Source organism: Hippoglossus stenolepis, chromosome 8, assembly GCF_022539355.2.
Source record: "Hippoglossus stenolepis isolate QCI-W04-F060 chromosome 8, HSTE1.2, whole genome shotgun sequence".
Taxonomy (NCBI): domain Eukaryota; kingdom Metazoa; phylum Chordata; class Actinopteri; order Pleuronectiformes; family Pleuronectidae; genus Hippoglossus; species Hippoglossus stenolepis.
The window spans coordinates 448,650-467,562 of NC_061490.1; the positions used below are offsets into that span (position 1 = coordinate 448,650).

The window sequence follows — 18,913 nt, forward strand, 5'->3', positions numbered from 1 at the left end:
GCAGCGCAGCGCCGTTCCAAACACGCAGGCGGGCTGTTCACACGGGGCCGAGCATTTCTCCGCTGGTCAGCCCGCGATTCACTCACATGTGGCATTTGTCTGGATCGTTGGGACTGGGAGGCTGCAGCAGCTTCTCGGGAGGGCCGCGCTCTCCCGTGCGTGAGCTGGAATTTGTGTCAGCGCCACACAGCGCCAGCAGTGTGGAGGACTTCCGCAGTGTTCAGCGCTACTGTAACCCCCGAACCCCGACATTCAACGGGTACAACAACAAGCGGAGAAAGCAGAATCGCGGGCTGACCTTATATATACAGTCTATGGGGCTGACCAGCGGAGAAATGCTCGTCCCGTGTGAACAGCCAGGCGGCTGCGCGCTTGAGAACGGCGCTGCGCTGCCCGCAGCGGTCTTCCACACTGCCAGCTGTGTGGAAGACTTCCGCAGTGTTCAGCTCTACTGTACGCCGGGGTACAGTAGTTATGCCGGGGTACACCGGACGCGGAAGCGCCGCTGCGAGGCAGCGCAGCGGCGTTCTCAAGCCTGCAGCCGCCTGGCTGTTCACACGGGACGAGCATTTCTCCGCTGGTCAGCCCCATAGACTGTATATATAAGGTCAGCCCGCGATTCTGCTTTCTCCGCTTGTTGTTGTACCCGTTGAATGTCGGGGTTCGGGGGTAAATGATGGTCTTCATAGCCCCCACCCCCACCCCTCTCTTTCTCTCTCTGTCTGTCTGCTTGTGTGCTTGTAGTGGATGGGCAGAGGGGACATTTAATTATGTGATTGGGAAAATTAAAACTCCAGGACAACAAGGGAATACAAAGTATGGGATGCATATTTGATAATTTATATCATATAAAATATGTAATTTATATCGTTTAAAATCATGGGGGGAGAGGGGGGAGGGGGGAGCTGGCTCATTAGCATTTAAAGGAACAGGCACTCAAAACAGGTCACTCTGTGGAGGGCTGTTTTATACAGGGTAAAAAGGGTGCTGTTTTAAATGATCCTTGTGGTATTTTGACCAAAGTATGTTACAGACATTTCATTAAGACCCCAAGGAACCATATCAACTTGTGGTAAAATGGGCATGCTATGTCCCCTTTAAAGTCTTCAGTATGAATCAATGGTCCTGAGGTTGATAGCCACAGCCAGCGTACAGAAGTCACCAAGAGTTAAGATTACTTTGTGTTTTCATGAAATTTATACATATGACATTTAGAATAAACACCAGCCTTCTCCTCTAATCTTCTACAAGACAAGCAAAATAGTTTCCTCAAGATTTAGTTCTTATTTTTTGTTGTTTGAGTAGTCTCAGTCTCTACAGCTGCAGTTTGTACTTTGCTCAGTTTACATTGTTTTCACTGTGCAGCTTTAATGGAGCCTGTGGGAGGACTGCGTGCCCTTTGTTTGAGCTTTTACCCTGAGGTCACTTCCACCCTATGTTAATAACCATAGTGCATCTGTGATTTTTTAAAGAGACACTCAACTGAATTCTAATTAATAGCTTAATTAATAATAATGGTTAACAAGGACAATGCCGCGCGCGCACGCACACGCACACGCACAAGCACACACACGCCTCACACACAGTAAGCACACAGGGAGAAGACAGCAAAAGCACACTGCCAAACAAGGTCTCCACTCCGGTCTACTTTAAAGGGCTTCAGTGGACTTCATTTTCACACACCTTTTCTGCACATGGATGAAAGGAGGGAATGATGAACACTGTTACAAAGCTGGGATGCATTTTGGGGGTGGGGGCAGGGGGGGGAAGAGAGTGCAAGAAACAGAAAAAGCACAAGAGCGAGTAGATAAGGCAACGATGAGCAGAGAAAATGGCTAGATTTTCATAAATGTTTTTTAACCCTCCCATAGCCCTTTCACTTTAACCACAATTTTCATCTTAAACCTGATTGCTGTGCTGACAGGAATCTTCACTTTGTAAAGTCTTGTTTTTGTGACTTAAGAGACTTTAAGTAGCCTTCTTCTTGTTGTTGTTTTGTGTTTATGTTGTTATGGTGGCAGGGTTCGAGTTTCAGTGTGGCTGTTGGCAGATAACTGTTCATGCCAAAATGAGCAATGAGAGGAGGTCAAGGGGGTAGGTGGAGTTATAGATGCAGGAAACTGGAAAGAGGAAGTGTCAAGTGCTCAGAGGTCAGGACAGGGTTGAGAAAAGACATATTTGCTGTGACCAGGCTGCTGAACAGACATGTAGATATTTTGTTATCGAGTTCAGCTGTTTAAGATTAGGTTGATATCCAACCAGCTGGCCAGATTAACCACTTGTTGGTATGGGTCTCACCAAGCAGCTCTCATCAATCTAATAGTTTACCCTGGCTTTGGAAAGCCATCTTCAAATCCTGTAACAATCCACCAGAGGATTTAGAGATGTTTTGTCCAACCAGCAGCTGGTTACACAGCAGATTCCATCCGCATGAGGCTGAAGTTTACTAAGACATGAAGCAGTACGAGGTTATTCTCTTACTAAGTCTCGCTGTGCCTGTGGTGTCAGCCGACAGTGATACCGTAGGCTGGGTACAAGCATTTCTTGTGGTTTTCAAAGGAAGGATTTAAGCTTATAATACTTGTTGTTGGTTTTAGTTTTTTGCTCCTTTGGAGCTTAAGTTCAGTCAGTCCATTCATGTAAAGGACAAAAATAAACCCCAAGAAAACAAACAAAAAATTAAATTAAACAAAACATCAGAATAATTATCATCACATACCATCTTCTCTTTAACAGCAAAGGGATAGTGCAACTTTTCTTGCTTGTGTTTTCAATGTCATAATGAGTAATTTCCACCCTTTGTTTTGTTTCCTCGTGAACCTTGGCACTAAGATTTGGGTTTGTGAGGCTCAGGTTTTGTTGTGTTCTCTTCATGTCCTTAATTCTCACCTCAGTTCTCGCTTTGTGCACAGGTCCGGAAAAAAAGGAAAGAAAAGAAATAAAAAATAGAAAACAAAAATGAAAATCATAATTTTCAGTTCCCAAAGAGGGGAAAAATAAAGCAAATGGTTTCAATCTATGCTCGCAGTATGTTTCTTTCTTATATGTTTCTTTCTTAAAAAAGTCTTCACGCAGTGCATATATCCCGAATCAACTCTTTGTTCCTCACATTCCTTGTTTAGTTTTAGCTAAGGTTGATATTTGTTTGTGCATGAGAGTGTGGAAGGAGGACATCAGAGAGACAGAGAGCAAGAACACTTATTGATCATCAGGGGTGAAGTGGAGAGACATTTCTCAGTCTGGGGTGGGTGGCCAAGCCTGCTTTGCTAGCCTTTTAGTCACACCAGGTCCTCCGGCTGGCCATCCTTGGCCTTTGTAGGTACTATTGTGCTTTCTGATTGGCTCTGCTGCGGGATTGTCCTGCTCCCTGCGCCCCCTAACCTCGGGTTATTGCTGTGCTGCTGTGGAAAGAATGCAGAGCCGGGGTAGTGGCACATCACCTCACTGTATGCCGGTGGGGGGCCCTCCAAGCATCCGTGGTTGCTAGAGTTGGCTGCGCTGATGCCCATGTTACTGCTGGGCGGCCTCGGACCACCACCTCCCATGCCTATCCCTCCACCCACAATGCCACCCAGACTCCCACCTCCTCCCATGTCGATCAAGTCACTGTCGTAGATGGTCCTGTTGGGTGGCGCCCTCACTGACTCACGGTTGAGCTCCATCTGCTGCTCAGAGTCACGGAGCTGCAGGGTGCAGGGCCCTTGATATGGTGGGGGCTCCTCGCCGTCCGACAGCGATATGGTGGGCGGAAGGTCAATCTGGTGCTGCAAGTAGGGATAGGTGGGCTGAAAGCGGCTGAAGCGGTCACGCTGCATAAAGGAGGGAGCAGTGAAGCGATCCCTGGCCTGGGGAGTGTATAATACCTGGGAAAGTGAGAGAAAGAAGGATGCAGAAAGGGTGAAGAAGAAAGGTAAAAGGAGGTGAGGAGGGGGGAGAGAGATGAGAGAAATTTAATTGACTTGTACTGACGAATGCTGTATCGTCTCTGTTTTGAGTTTATAAAGCAACCTGTGAAACCTTTTTAAATATCCATAGATAGAACTGCATGTCACCGAACACAATCACTACACAAAAATGCTGTTAAATTATGTTTTGCCTGTGTAAAACAATGAATTTAATGTAAACACTCCCAACATTTAAACATTTTAAAAAGCCAACTCTTGATTCAGAGGTTTTAGCTAATTATAAACCCGTATCAAACCTGCCCTTCATTTCCAAAATCCTTGAAAAAGTTGTTGCTAACCAGCTGTTTGATTACTTAGATCAGGTCTCTTCAACGTTTTTCAGGCCAAGGACCCCCAAACTGATGGAGAGATGGAGCAGGGACCCCCTACTATATATATTGTATAAAATTGTGTTTTATATTAAACTGGGCCTAGTGCCATGTATAAACATAGCTACCCTGTTATTGTGCATTCAATACTAAGCTATTCAAATAATACCCAGGTTCATATATTCATGTTTTTATTTTAAACATTTGCAAGGTACAGGGTGGCCGTGCCACTGCCATTTATAAACATACATCTTGCATACAATTATTTTAACACTGAGCTATTAAAATAATTCACAGATTCATGTTAATGTGTATTTAAAGACATTTAAATTTGTGGAAAAAAAATTGGTTGGAAAAAATTTTAATAAAATGTTTTTAAAAATTGTCTAATCAACCAAAAATTTCGCGACCCCCCTGCAGTACCTCCGCGGACCCCCTGTTGAAGACCTCTGACTTAGATAGTAATGGTTTGTTGGAAGACTTCAGTCAGGATTTAAAATCCATCACAGCACAGTTAAAAGTTACTAATGACCTTTTCATAGCCTCAGATAATGGACTTGTCCCTATACTCATCCTGTAGGATCTTAGTGCCTCATTTGACACCATAGATCACAAGATTCTTTTACAGAGACTGGAACAACATGTAGAGATTAAAGCAACGGCACTAGACTGGTTTAAATCATATTTATCAGATAGATTTAAATTTGTTAATGTTAACAATGACTGCTCCATGCACACACAAGTTAGTCATGGAGTACCACAAGATTCTGTCCTTGGACCGATACTTTTCACCCCTATATATTCTCCCTTTAGGCAACATCATCATAAAGCACCACATACACTTCCATTCTTATGCAGATGACACCCAGCTGTACATATCTATGAAGCCTCCAGCTGGTAAAAAGTGCTGCAGCAGGACTGCTGACGGTAACTAAAAGTAGAGATCATATTACTGCTGTCTTAGCTTCTCTGCATTGGCTCCCTGTAAAATTCCGAATAGAATTCAAGATCCTGCTCCTCACCTATAAAGACCTTAACAATCAAGCCCCTTCATATATCAAAGAGCTCATAATACTGTATTGTCCAAATAGATCCCTTCACTCCCAAAACACAGGCTCCCTTGTGGTTCCTAGGGTCTGTAAGAGTACAATGGGAGGTAGATCCTTCAGCTATCAGGCTGCTCTCCTGTGGAACCAGCTCCAAATCTGGGTTTGGAAGCAGACACCATCTCTGTATTTAAGGTCAAACTTAAAATGTTCCTTTTTGATAAAGCCTATAGTTAGGGCTGGATCAGGTGAGTCCTGAACCATCCCTTAGTTATGCTGCTGTAGGTGTGACTGCTGGGGGAACTCCCATCATGCACTGAGCACTTCTCCCCTTCTCTCTGTCTCTCTGCCCCCACATTTATTTATTTATTTTACTACATGTCACGAAGCATCACTACTTCTGGTAGCGGACATTTAGGCTACAGACATGGTGTAAATGATGCTGGTTCGAGTCGAATTTGAATGTCGGGGCTTACAGACACTTGGATGACACCACAGTAGCAGTATGGAGGCATTTTATTATGTATGTTACTTCAATTGTATTTGATTTGGCTGCAATGCTGTTTACCGCTGGACTCAAACACTTCACTCACCACTCCAGCAGCATAGTGGTGAGTAGATAATAAGAGTTTTCCGAGAGAGAGAGCAATGAATAGAATAAAGAAACTAAAGCATTTTCTGGACATTGGAGCCTGTAAACCTTTTCTAATTAAAATTATGAACAAAAATGAGCAAAATAGGCCTCCTTTAAAAACATTACAGTTTATTTACAGTGAAAAGAAAACTAAAATATTTAACACACTGCTTCATAGTGAAGCTTCCACCAGAGAGCTTCACATCAATTATTATTTCTCATATTTTTTTCCAATACAACACATTGCTGAGGAGAGTCCCTGTCAAAGGGAATCCATTTCCATCTGACTCTGGCTCCAATAGTCAACCTACACTGACAAGGCCGCTAGGATGGAGAGACCATCAGACTGGAAAAACATTAAAAAAATGGGGGGATAGAGGATCAGATCAATTGAAAGTGAGACACAGAAAGAGAAAGATAGGAAGTGAATGGATTAAAGGGAAGACTATTGAGATTCAAGATTCAAGATTCAAGAGTTTATTGTCATATGCACAACGATTACATTAAGCAGTCGTTTGCAATGAAATGCTTGGGTCACAGGCTCTCTTTAACAATGCTCAGAATATTACAAGCAGAAAAAATATAGAGTAAAATAAGATCAAATAAGATCAAATAGAATATCAAAATTTAAAATAGAAAATAAAATATACATATCTAAAATATATATATACACCTAAAGAAAAACAATAGTGCAAGTGTGTGCAATAGTGCAAATATGCAATAGTGCAAATATGCAATAGTGCAAATATGCTAAGGTGCAGAGTAGTGGAATTATGACAGATTGGAGGAGTTTAAAAGTCTTATGGCCTGGGGGATGAAACTGTCTCTGAGCCTGGTGACGGCAGCAGGCAGAACAGTTTATGGCTGGGGTGATAGGGGTCTTTGATGATCCGGTTGGTCTTCTTCCTACACCGCTGGGTGTAGAGGTCCTCCATGGATGGTAGCTCCGTCCTGGTGATGTGCTGAGCAGACTTCACCACCCTCTGTAAAGCCTTACGGTTCAGGGTGGGGCAGCTGCCATACCAGGCGGTGATGCAGCCAGTCAGGATACTCTCTATGGTGCACCTGTAGAAATTGCAGAGAATCCTGGCATCCATGTTGAGCCTCCGCAGCCTGTGGAGGAAGAAGAGCCGCTGTCTGGCCGTCTTCCTGATGGAGTCTGTGTGATGGGTCCAGGTCAGGTCATCACTGATGTGGACCCCGAGGAACCTGAAGCTGCTGACTCGCTCCACCGTAGTCCCGTTGATGGAGAGGGGGGCGTGTTCTCCTCCTTGTCTCTTCTTGTAGTCCACGATCAGCTCCTTTGTTTTGCTGACGTTGAGATGGAGGTTGTTGTCCTGACACCAAGATGTCAGGGCTCTGACCTCCTCTCTCTAGGCCATCTCATCGTCACCGGTGATCAGGCCTATGACAGTCGTGTCATCAGCAAACTTAACGATGGTGTTGGAGCTGTGGGTGGCCACGCAGTCATGCGTGAACAGGGAGTACAGGAGATGACTGAGCACACAGCCCTGGGGGGCACCGGTGTTTAGAGTCAGGGTGGAGGATGGTGCTGCCTATCCGCACCGCCTGTGGTCTGCCCGTCAGGAAGTTCAGGATCCAATCACGGAGGACGATGTTGAGCCCAAGGTTGGTGACGAGCTTCAGGGGCACGATGGTATTGAATGCTGAACTGTAGTCAATGAACAGCATTCTCACATATGTGTCCCTCTGGTCCAGGTGGGAGAGGGCAGTGTGAAGGGTGAGGCAGATGGCATCTGCAGTCGACCTATTTGGCCTGTAGGCAAACTGAAGAGGGTCCAGAGAGTCAGGGAGGGAGGAGGTGATGAAGGGTTTGACTAGCCGCTCAAAACACTTCATGATGGTGGAGGTGAGTGCTACTGGGCGGTAGCCGTTCAGGCAGAGGATTTTAGTTTTTTTGGGAACAGGGACAATGATGGTCTCCTTGAAACATGCGGGGACTGCAGACTGGAGCAGTGACAGGTTGAAAATGTCTGTGAACACATCTGCCAGCTGATCTGCACACACCTTGAGAGCTCGGCCAGGAATGCCATCAGGTCCAGGTGCCTTGCGTGTGTTGATCCGGTTAAAAGATCTCCACACGTCTGCCCTGGATATTACAGAGGGGCAGCGGTCCTCCTGGGCCTCTTGTATCTCCACAGCCGGGGAGTTGCTCTCAAAGCGAGCATAAAAGGTGTTCAGATCCTCTTGGAGAGATGCAGACACTACATCAGCACTGCTGGTCTTTCCTTTGTAGTCAGAGATGGTTTTGAGTCGAGCCCACATGTTCCTTGTGTTGGAGCCCTTGTAGTGAGACTCCACCTTGTCCCTGTAAAGTCTCTTGGCACTGCTAATAGCACTTCGGAGCACATACCTGGACTTCCTGTACTCCTCTCACCTGAGATGTAGGCGTCGTTCTGTGCTTTAAGTTTGGCATGGACGTCACCATTAATCCAGGGCTTCTGGTTTGGGAATGTTCGTACAGTAATCCTGGGTACGACGTCATTGATGCATTTGCTGATGTAGCAGAGCTGTGGGGGAGCTTGAGACACGGCAGCCTTCCTCGGCGCCATCATGTGGACTCATGTCCACATGATGTGGATGGATGGATTACAGAAAAAAGTAATGTAATGTAATGTACAGAAAAAAAAGAGAGAGCCATGTTGATAAAGAGAGGAAGAAGGGTAAAGGAGAGCTAAAGAGGTAAAGACAGAAAGAGATGGAAGAGAGAGAGAGAAAAAGAAAATGTATAGAGCCAGACAAATAGAGGGAGGGAAGGTGGGAGAGAAAGGTGCATCACCGATAGAGGGAGGAGAGTGCAATGGGGCAGGGCAGCTCTCAGACAGCTGTCTAGACAGTGTCAGGGGAGGTGTTGCTGATTAATGATGCACCAAAATCTGTCCACCTCCTCTGCCGCAAACACCAAGACACACATAGACACACACACATGCATGCACAGCCCCCCATCACTGCATCTATCAGCCACCCACACACATTGGCTGCGTCACCCTCTATGTTTTTCTTTCCATGGCCTTTTCCTTGTTTCTCCGTGTCTGTCTGGGTTCTGTCTCTCTAACGTTGACACTGTTTTTTTCTTAGCCTCCACTGATACTCCTACACCTCCTACTCTCTGTCAAATTTTCCCTGCCTTTTACCATTTACTCTCTCTATCCAATCCTCACGTTTTTCCCTCATCTACTTAAGTCGTTCACACATGACAATTTTAGCTGTCAGGAGACTTATAATGAAAAAAAAATGGTGTGTTTGTTTTGGTGGAAATGTGTTCTTTGAACTCTGTATTTTTCCCGGCGCGTCTCTGCCCACTGGTAATCGTAACCTCCTCCATCTGGCATGGACACCATCAAACAAACAGTCACAGTGAGTGTACTGGCATTTGTTTGTGGTTATGTATTCACGAGTCTTGCCAAATTGTGATTTTGTTTTTGGAGTGAATTGCCAGCTATACCCAGTGCAACATAGAAGCTCTAATTCCTGGATGATCAAATATTTACACTTCAAAAATATTTGCGCCCCAAGAGTTTTCCTGTCACTGCTGAGTGATTCTACAAATAGTGAGCACTAAGAAAAACAAACTGACAAAACAAAGAAGACCTGAGAAGAGACAGATATATTTTAATACAGAGCAGCTACAATACAAAAAAGAGATCACTGATTGGATTCAGCTCTTCTCCCTCTGTTTCATTTATATTATTTGCAATCTTCATAGCCTATACTTTCAACACTGCCTTTGTATGTCAAACAAAGTTTAATGTGCTACTTGAAGCAAGTTATCATTTAAACAAACTATATACAAAAGCTGTACAATGTGTAATTTTTCAATTTATTTAATTCAATTAAATTTTATTTGTATAGCGCCAAATTATAAAATACATTATTTCAAAGCACTTAACATTTTAAGGTCTTAAATATTATACGTAGTAATTGTTTTACTACAATTGATAGAACAGTGAAGCCTCTGAAACCAAATCAGATTCAGCAGGAAGTCCACTGAATTTCCTTACGGGACAGTGCGTTTATTTTATGGAACAAAACAAAGGGAAGGGTTACCTCTTTCAGCACAAATTACCCTTGGCAGAAAAGAAAATCCTACATGTTGAAATGTCTTCAGTGAAGCCCGAGAGGAAACAGAACAGGCACACATGGAGGAAAGGGGTAATAGTAACACTTGATTACAAGAAATGTGACTCACACTAACAACGCCATGGCACCGCTTTTTCACCCAGAGATATTTGTTTTCTTTCTATCGTGTGTTAGAAACGTCATCAACCCCTTACTTACTGCTACATTTGTCATTACTGAGATGAAACAAATGACTCCACTTATCAGGCTGCTTGTCATGTCAGCTCTCCTCAACACCTAATAACATGTCTCTACATACAGCTGTCATTGTGCTGTATATATCTGAATCTAAGTACAGTCTTGAGAGCAACAGTTCAGGGCTCTCAGAGTCACCATGGTTGTAAATATCAAGCATATCTATAGTCCTGCTGGGATGGCTATTCTCTATGATTAAGAGGGTTTAGTAGATGTCTTACCTCGGAGGCACCTTGTTGAGATCGAGTCGCTGAAGGCCACAGACACCCTTCCTAAACATTAAGACGAAACAAGGACAAAGGCTAAGGTTTAAAAGTTTCCCAAGTGGTTTGAATATGTTTATGCACGTGTCTGAAGATGATGTGTGAGCTTCAGGGGTTAAGTAAGTGCATCTTTATTTTCTAATGTTGACAAAGTCATCTTTTTGAACAGTCTACTTTTTTATTTGACAATATATTAAAATCAACATTAACTATAGATTTGTTACTTGTTATGTCTGGGATGATTTTTGATTTGACCCATTAAGCTGATGCTACAACCTTTCTCTCTTACAAAAAAAGGGAAGGAGAAGAAAAAATATAACAACTTAATTAGAACACAAACGATGAAACAGCCACGCGAAAGACGCCTGGTGGATTCAAACGAAAATCCTGTCCATTTTGGGAATGAGGACAAAATAGCTCCCTAAATATTGGGCAAAATAAAGGGTACAATAAAGAAATACAATGATGAAATAGTAGCTGTTTTTTTTTTATCTACATTAGGGCTGGCACCATATTAGGAAAACATGCAATAACGTTGTTGAATGTTGAAATGACGATATTCCTTGCGATAAATAAACAAATGCTTAAGTATACTGTGTTAAAGTCTTTCTTCTTTGGGTTTGCTGCTATTATAGACCTCATACAGTGAGTAGCTAATGCAGACACTGAAAAAAATTAAATGCATTATCAACATGTTTTTATTGAAAAAATTCCACCTGGCTACGGACGCAGGGACCATGGACAGCTACACAGCCCGAGGGAGAGGGCGCATAGACCGGCCATAGCGCCACCAAGTCTGGGGCAAACACCCAGCCTCCACTAAGTCTGCTTACAATGATCATTTGTGGTCTTTTCATTCATGTTTGGACCATAGAAAAGTCTTACAGTTTTACCAGTTCTGTCAGTAATTTACTGAACTATTGGAGGCTGCTTTAGTCTGATTCATTTTTACTTGTCGGCACACAGCAGAGAGTGACTAAAAAGATCAAAAAGAGGAGATGTGGGTTTATTAGCTGAATTTCAGTGGGTGCAATCTTGCAGTGTGCGTATGTGCAAGTGGGTAAGCATGTGTTTGTCGCCATGCCAGGGTGCAGCGGTGCTGCTGTCTAGACAGCACTGTAGTGAATTAAAGATCAAGGTCTGACAGAGCTTGGCTATGAAGAAACCAATTCTGCTAATTCACCTCACAGACTGGAGCAAAGCTCTTACCTCAGTGACACAGGGACACAGACTCTGACTAGGATGAAAGGATTAATTTAGCTCAGTGCAGCTTCACTGAGAACAAACTGTTGAGCTATGTTAGTCCTGCTTCAAAAAGGAAGAATGCACAGCCTCACTGACCACGCAGGGATATTCAGTGAGAACAGATGAACTGATACACTGACATACACTGAGCTTGTTACTCATCAGAAGTTTTGATCAAAATGTTATTGGCACAGATGCTGAGAGAATAGCACTGCCAGAATCAGAGCTCCAGAGTGGGTCACACAAGCGACTGAAAATTTACACCCGTGTGCCTAACATTTAGCTGGTCTGTCTCAGTGTATTTTAGTGAGTCATGTCCTCTGAATTTTTGTTAACAAAGCCAGAGAGTCCATTTTATTTATTGGTGTTTATTTAAATTTTTTTTTTTTAATTTATTCAGGATATTTTAATATTTAATTCAAATGTAAGACTGAATATTCTTTATAATTAAAAGTTAATTGCTCTTTGAAATGGTTAACTCGCAGGATTATGTTATATTATCATTATATCAGTGGTATAAAATGGTTTCAAAATGATGACAATAAAATCATTTATCGCAATAATTTATAATTTATTTGTTTATAACAAATTGTCCAACAAAATTTGTTATTGTTATAGCCTATCTTAAAATCTTTGATAATGTACTAAGTTAGAGGTTTCCTTGCACAGCTTTAGTTCTCTGAGAATTTCTTTCACAAAATAAATTGGTATTGTACAATGAAATATCCTTAAGTGAATCATTCACTCACCTTGTGAGTCGGAATCAAAACGATCTGAGAAAGCAGTGATAGTATCCAGCCCTAGTCAAGAAATTACCAATGTATATGGGAACTGTCAAGAAAAGTTATTATAGGAGCATTATTGAGGTGCCAAAAGGTACAGTGAAAATGTTTGGGCTCACCTAAATTATGTGCTGGTGCACCTAAATGACGACCATTTAAAATGTAAGTCTGGAGCCCTGGCCAGAACAGATAAATACAACCTGATACAAACATTTATTTTCTGTCTCATTCACTTTCACTTTCACTTTCACGCACGCACACGCAGAAAGACAGACTGACCTGCTGAAGGGCATGGTTGTGCCTGTGGGCCTGGCTCTGCCTTGTAATTAAAGACCAGGTGGAGAGCTTGTAGTGGTTGAGCAGGCAGATGATCACCACCACCATCACTGTCATCACCAGGATAATGATGACGATCTGAACAAACTCCAGTTCAGCTGCAGAGAAAAGGAGAGAGGGGTGGGGGTTAGAACCTGAAAAGTCTTTCCACGCAGGTCATGTCATGTCTTGTCTCCTATGTCTGTGTTACAGCTTTTTCACAGGGAGATATTAGTTTTTCAAATTTTGGCTTCTGTTGCGTGTTAGAACCTCCCCACACGCTCACTGTGAATCCAGCAGGGATCCCTATCGAATTCTCCCTTCTTTCTACAGACAATATACAAGGTCAGGCGGAGAGAGCCGCAAAAACTGCGGAGGCTGTCACTCTGACATTTGCGTTAAAACATGCACCACCTCCAGAGAAAATACGGAGGATCTACAGAGTTCAGTACATGTCTGAGAGCAGCTCAAGAGAGGTCTGTCCAAAATCAAATAATCCACATTAAAAAATATGACCTTGTTTAATTTATTGAGGCTATTTAAATAGTATTAAAATTTGGTATAATAAAATCGAAAGTAGTGGTACTACTAAAGGAATATGATTAATCTGTATATTATTCTATATTGATTAAGCCAACAATCTATAAAAATAAAAATATATAAAATGATTATTGAAAAAAACTGTTACTGTAATTTGATGCACTTAAATGATTTGCTTGAGTAAAACCACATCAACGTCATCAGTGACACTTGCGGTCTTCCTTCCATGACAAGTCAAAATATCTCTGGGGGAAAACGCTTTTTTTACAAAAGAATTCTACAGTTCCATGACAACAATACTCATGAAAACCCTGTGATATGAGCTACTAAATTGACCTAGTTTTCTCAAGTAGGAAACAATGTTTTAGTGTGTAAACAGAATATTTAAGGAGTTGCAGACTCATTGATTGAGCAGCACTCTGTCTGTTGTTAACAACTATTCACCAGCAGGGGGCAGCACACGACAGACTCCCAGTCAGTCTGTCACATACTGAGTGAATGCCTGGCTTTTGTTTGTAAAGTGTGCAGGGCATGTCAGTGTACAGTGGTTTCTTTGTGGAAACTCTGAATAACTGTGTTGTTTTGTCCTGTGATACTCACACTTGCACGCACTCATCAGAGCTGATCGGGCATGACCTCCCTCCCTCTCTTGTTCATTATTTTATCCTTTCATCTTTTTTTACTTTCCTCCCACACCATCTCTTTTAAGCCTTTATTTATCACCACATGGCCATCTTCTCTATAACCAATCTTTCCTTTCTTTACGCCACTATCCTCCTCTGTCTTTCCCACACCACTTCATGGACTCTCCCAACACTTCCTGCCCTTTATCAGTCTTTCTTCTTGCATTTCTCCCTCAAACACCATCATTCCTTCCCTGCTTGTCTCCTGAAGGTCGGCAGTTCGATCCCCAGTCTTCCCCATCTGCATGCCGAAGTGTCCTTGGGAAAGATGCTGAACCCCGAATTACCCCTCATAGAACAAAAAAGTGCTGCTAATTGCACTGTATGCATGTGTGTATGAATGGGTGAATGTAAGTGTACTGTAAAGAGCTTTGAGTGGTCATCAAGACTAGAAAAGCGCTATATAAATACAAAACCATTTACCATTTCCTATTCTTCAGTCTCCCATTTTCAATCATCCATTCCTCTTTCCTCCACGGAGGAAGTCTGCAGTCTGAGACACTTATCAGTTTGTTTTGAGCAAAAGTCTTGACCTTGTCTGGTCTTGGTACTCAGTGTCAGACCTGACTCACACTTACTCGTGGCTGGACACTCACTCACTTGTGTGAAGTTCCTGTGTGGGAGGAACAATACACAACACTCTGAGCTATAATGCCTGGGCGCTTGAGGACACTTTTTCCACAAAGCTCTGTGCAGCTTTTAGTGTATTACAACAAGCCATTGTAACATTTGGAACAGAACAGGGATTGAATCAGGGAAAGGTAAGACAGCATGATGTAAAAATCCCAAAACAGCGAGAGACTTTCAGAGTTTTAAGTTTGATTATAGTTGGAAAAAACACTTAATTCAAAATAACTTCTTAGGAGCAACATGACAATTTGCAAGAAACACAAAATGCCCACCCCAGTCCTGTTGTACCCAACCTATCCCAGTCTAAGGTTGGGCAGAAAAGTCCATCGATGATGGCTGAAAGTTTTAATTTTGGCTGCTCATCTCTTTGTCTCTATCACAACCGAATCGAGCCAAAACAAGCGCACCCCACCATCTTCTCCGGCTGTCCACACAATGTCTAAGTTTACAAATTCTGTTGTTTTTACCCAGTCTGAGTTTACACGTGTCTGATGACACTGTTTGTGTGTAAGAGTGCGTGTGTCGTTGTGTATCTGTGAGAGAGAGAGAGAGCGAGAGAGAGAGAGAGCGAGAGCGAGAGAGAGAGAAAGAAGACGGAGTCAGGATGAGCTGAAATAAGTGCAGCTATGAAGAAAGATTTAAGTCATTTAAGAAAAGTATTGATCATTATGTGGTGACCAGTGTTGATATTGTGACAGTTATTTCAGACAAAACAACGTTCAAACTGTAGCAAGTCAGCTGACATCTGCTGAGTCGTTTGTGTGTGTGCGTCTGCGAGTAGAGTAAGAAAATTTGTTTTACGACCCCCCCACCGGATGGCATCGTCCATCATACCTCGTCACAAGCCAATTAGGTTGACATCACCAAACCCTATCCCAGTCTTCCCAGCATCAGTAATCAACTGACATTAATCACCACAGAGCAGAGGAATGCAGTGTTTAAGTGCAAATGTCACTTCAGAGTTAATCTACATTAACACACTATTTACATTTCAATAAATTATGTTTACATTTGCACAAATTGGGTACTTACTGAATGTTATAATTCACTTTCAAATGTGATTATCAATTGAAAGGACAACCAACTGTTACAATACAGATAGAAATAAGGAATAGAATAAAGAATAAATGGGAATAGGGGAAAATAATTAACAGTCCAGCAGATCCATCAAATGCTCGTGTAGAAAACCTATGCATTCTATTAGCACAGTGGTTCTCAAACTTTTTACACCATGTACCACCTCAGAAAATATTAGGCTCTCCAAGTACCACTGTTATGAAACAAGTTAAAATACAGTAGTGTAGGCCTAACCTATTCAGCTACAGACAGTTCACGCAAGATGAAGGTTTATTCCTAATAAGAAAATTATTTTTGCCACGCTGTACAAAAGGTGTAGAACTAGAACTGGCACTTAAACACTTCCACACACACGGGTGTATAGATATAGACGCGGCTCCATCAAATCTCGCTCCGCTTCCTCCAACTAAACTAGTGATCACGTTTGTCTCGAGTTAAATTCATCATTATGAGCGGTTGATTATATAAAAGCATTTTGAAGCTTATTAATGATCCCAGAACCTGAGGGAAAAGTAACAGCACACACACACACACACACACACACACACACACACACACACACACACACACACACACACACACACACACACACACACACACACACACACACACACACACACACACACTCCGCTGCTGTGTCTCTCTCACTCTCTCTCTTATATGTTTGTCACCACAATATTAACACTGATCATCACATTATGATCGATACTTTTATTAATGAGTTCAATCTTTATTTAGAGCAGCATTCATCAACCGTCAGGCTCACTCTTTTCCTCTCTCTCCAAAAACAACACAAACAGTGTGATCGGACACGTGTATAAACTCAGTCTGAGTAAAAACAACAGACCTTGTAATCTTAGTAAATGTATTTAGAGCTGGAGGAGATGGCTGCGCGCTTGGTTTGGTTTGACGCGGTTGGTGCAGCGCGAATGACAGAGCCACAAGAGATGATGTAAACTACTTACAGAGCCACTAAAAACTGTTTCCAAACATGTATGAAAACACCCCACATTAACACTGTAAGTGGACATAGTGGAGCTGTGCATGGCTCCCTGGTTTCTGCCACAACTGGGTGGTGGCGCTGCCGCCGGGCTGAGCACCTTATCCCGGCTGTGGAGCTGTCTGTGATCTCTGCGTCCGTAGCCAGGGACTGTTTATATTTATTTATCGCAAGTCATATTGTCATTCCAATATTAAACAACATTATCGCATGTTTTCGTAATATCGTGCAGCCCTAATGCGATGGATTCATGGATTCATTGCTGAGAACATCGCCACATACCACACACTGCGGCCTGGGCTCATCCTGCATCCCGCTCCTACTAAATCCAAATTGGAGGTAACTAGTGTCATATCTCCTTACTGTTTTGCGCCGTTCCCTGCTAGCAGGTGCTGTGGAGACTTCACTGGCGCTGCTAACGTAGCTACTAGCACTTGCGCTCGGTTTACTGTCGGTGGCCACTTCACCTTCAACACGGCTCTTCCTTATACGGTCTTTTCTTCCAAATAGAAGAAAAGGAGCCAAGATTGTAGTATTTTTGAACCGTCTATTTTTTTTACAATAATATTATAATATTTCTGAGATTCTTATGCGTACCACTGTTGGTACGCGTACCATAGTTTGAGAATCAGTGTATTAGTGGATTGCTTGTTTGACTTTTTTGGAGTCATGATACCTCTGAAATATTCACAAGACATTCTCAGATGTTACAACACCCACATGAATGCTTTCTCTTAGCAGGCTTCAAAACTATTCAGTGTACAGGTCTAGTTTCTCAGTGAATTCTGTGAGACTCCAAGACACAGTGTACAGACTCTTGCACTGGCTAAAGAACAGAGTGTGTCCAAGCGCCAGTCTGATGTTATCAGAACAGTAATCCACTTGTCAAAACAAGTCTGGCATCTGCAGCGCCATTATTCCCTCAGCAAGCTGAATCATTTGCACTGTAAGTCACATGTTCCGTCACTTTTTTCTGCTGTGATGAGGAGAGAGGCCATCAAGTTCATTTAAATCATTTGAATGTGTTCAGAGAGGTTACAACAGTGACAACTCTTTCAAACAATGAGACAACAAACACCTATTCACTGAAAGTAGTAAAAGAACAACAACATTAAATTAGTTAAACTATCAAATGTAATGTAGGTTATTCTTTTAAGGCTAAATTAGCATAAAGTTGTTGACAGCAGAGTTGACAGAGAAGTTGACTTCTCTCCTTTTCATTTTATTGGACGAGTAAACGTTGTTTTGAGTGACTTGTAAATGCTTCAGTACCATTTCAGGCATTTCCTCTAAAACATTAAGGCTACATTTTACTGAATCAGCCTGTCCTCTCCTCCAAGCCATGTCATTGAAAATATGGTTTATTCAATAATAATGCAATTGCGTATCGTTGATTATGACCGTGATGGCGAATCGTGGTGGCAGTTGATATGAATATTTGAGTGTATAGGTGAATGGCAAAACTGGGATGTAAGGTGTGAGTGGTCATCAAGAATAGAAAAGTGTTCTATAAATACAGACCATTTACCATCCCTCACATGCGGCTTTCTCTGAGGTAGTATTTTGGTAGTTCTTATTAGTTTTGTTGAGAGTTAAGACAGACAAAGATACAGGGATATCCCATAGGGACTCGTGTGGTCCGGCCAGGTTTGAACAAGATTTTTAAAAAATATTCGGGTTAGGTCACGTTGGCTGGGCTATCTGCTTTATTTTTTTCACTCCAGTGGCCTGCAATCAGGTAAAACATCAGGCTCTGAGACAAAAAAAAACAGTGCTTATCGGGTTCAGGTCGCGCTTGGTATGTTTTCGTTTTTTATTACCTGTGAATTAGGGCTGCACCTATCAATTTTATTTTTATTAATTAATCTAAATAAAAATTTCAAAACTCGTGTGATTTATATTTATTTATTAATCTTCTCCTAAATACAGACAAATCTGACAACAAAGTATGCACTGCAAGGCATTATTCCATTATTATATCTGGAGCATCACATTTGTGGGTTCGATTATACTCTCAAAATGGCCAGAAAAAGAGAACTTTCATGTGAAACTCGCCAGTCTATTCTTGTTCTTAGAAATGAAGGCTATTC

General features: G+C 42.3%; 1 protein-coding gene across 2 annotated transcripts in view; it reads right to left on the reverse strand.

The window, feature by feature from the left end:
• Window positions 1–978: 978 nt before the first annotated feature.
• The window catches only part of ldlrad4b (low density lipoprotein receptor class A domain containing 4b), a 69,630-nt gene continuing 51,695 nt past the window's right edge, over window positions 979–18,913 (reverse strand). For both annotated transcript variants that reach the window (XM_035163401.1, XM_035163403.1), the window contains 3 exons: window positions 12,858–13,012; window positions 10,510–10,560; window positions 979–3,863 (listed from right to left, as the gene is read on the reverse strand). In XM_035163401.1, coding sequence (XP_035019292.1) covers window positions 3,279–3,863; window positions 10,510–10,560; window positions 12,858–13,012 — 791 coding nt within the window. In that variant the 3' untranslated portion in view covers window positions 979–3,278. The remainder of the gene's footprint in view (window positions 3,864–10,509; window positions 10,561–12,857; window positions 13,013–18,913) is intronic.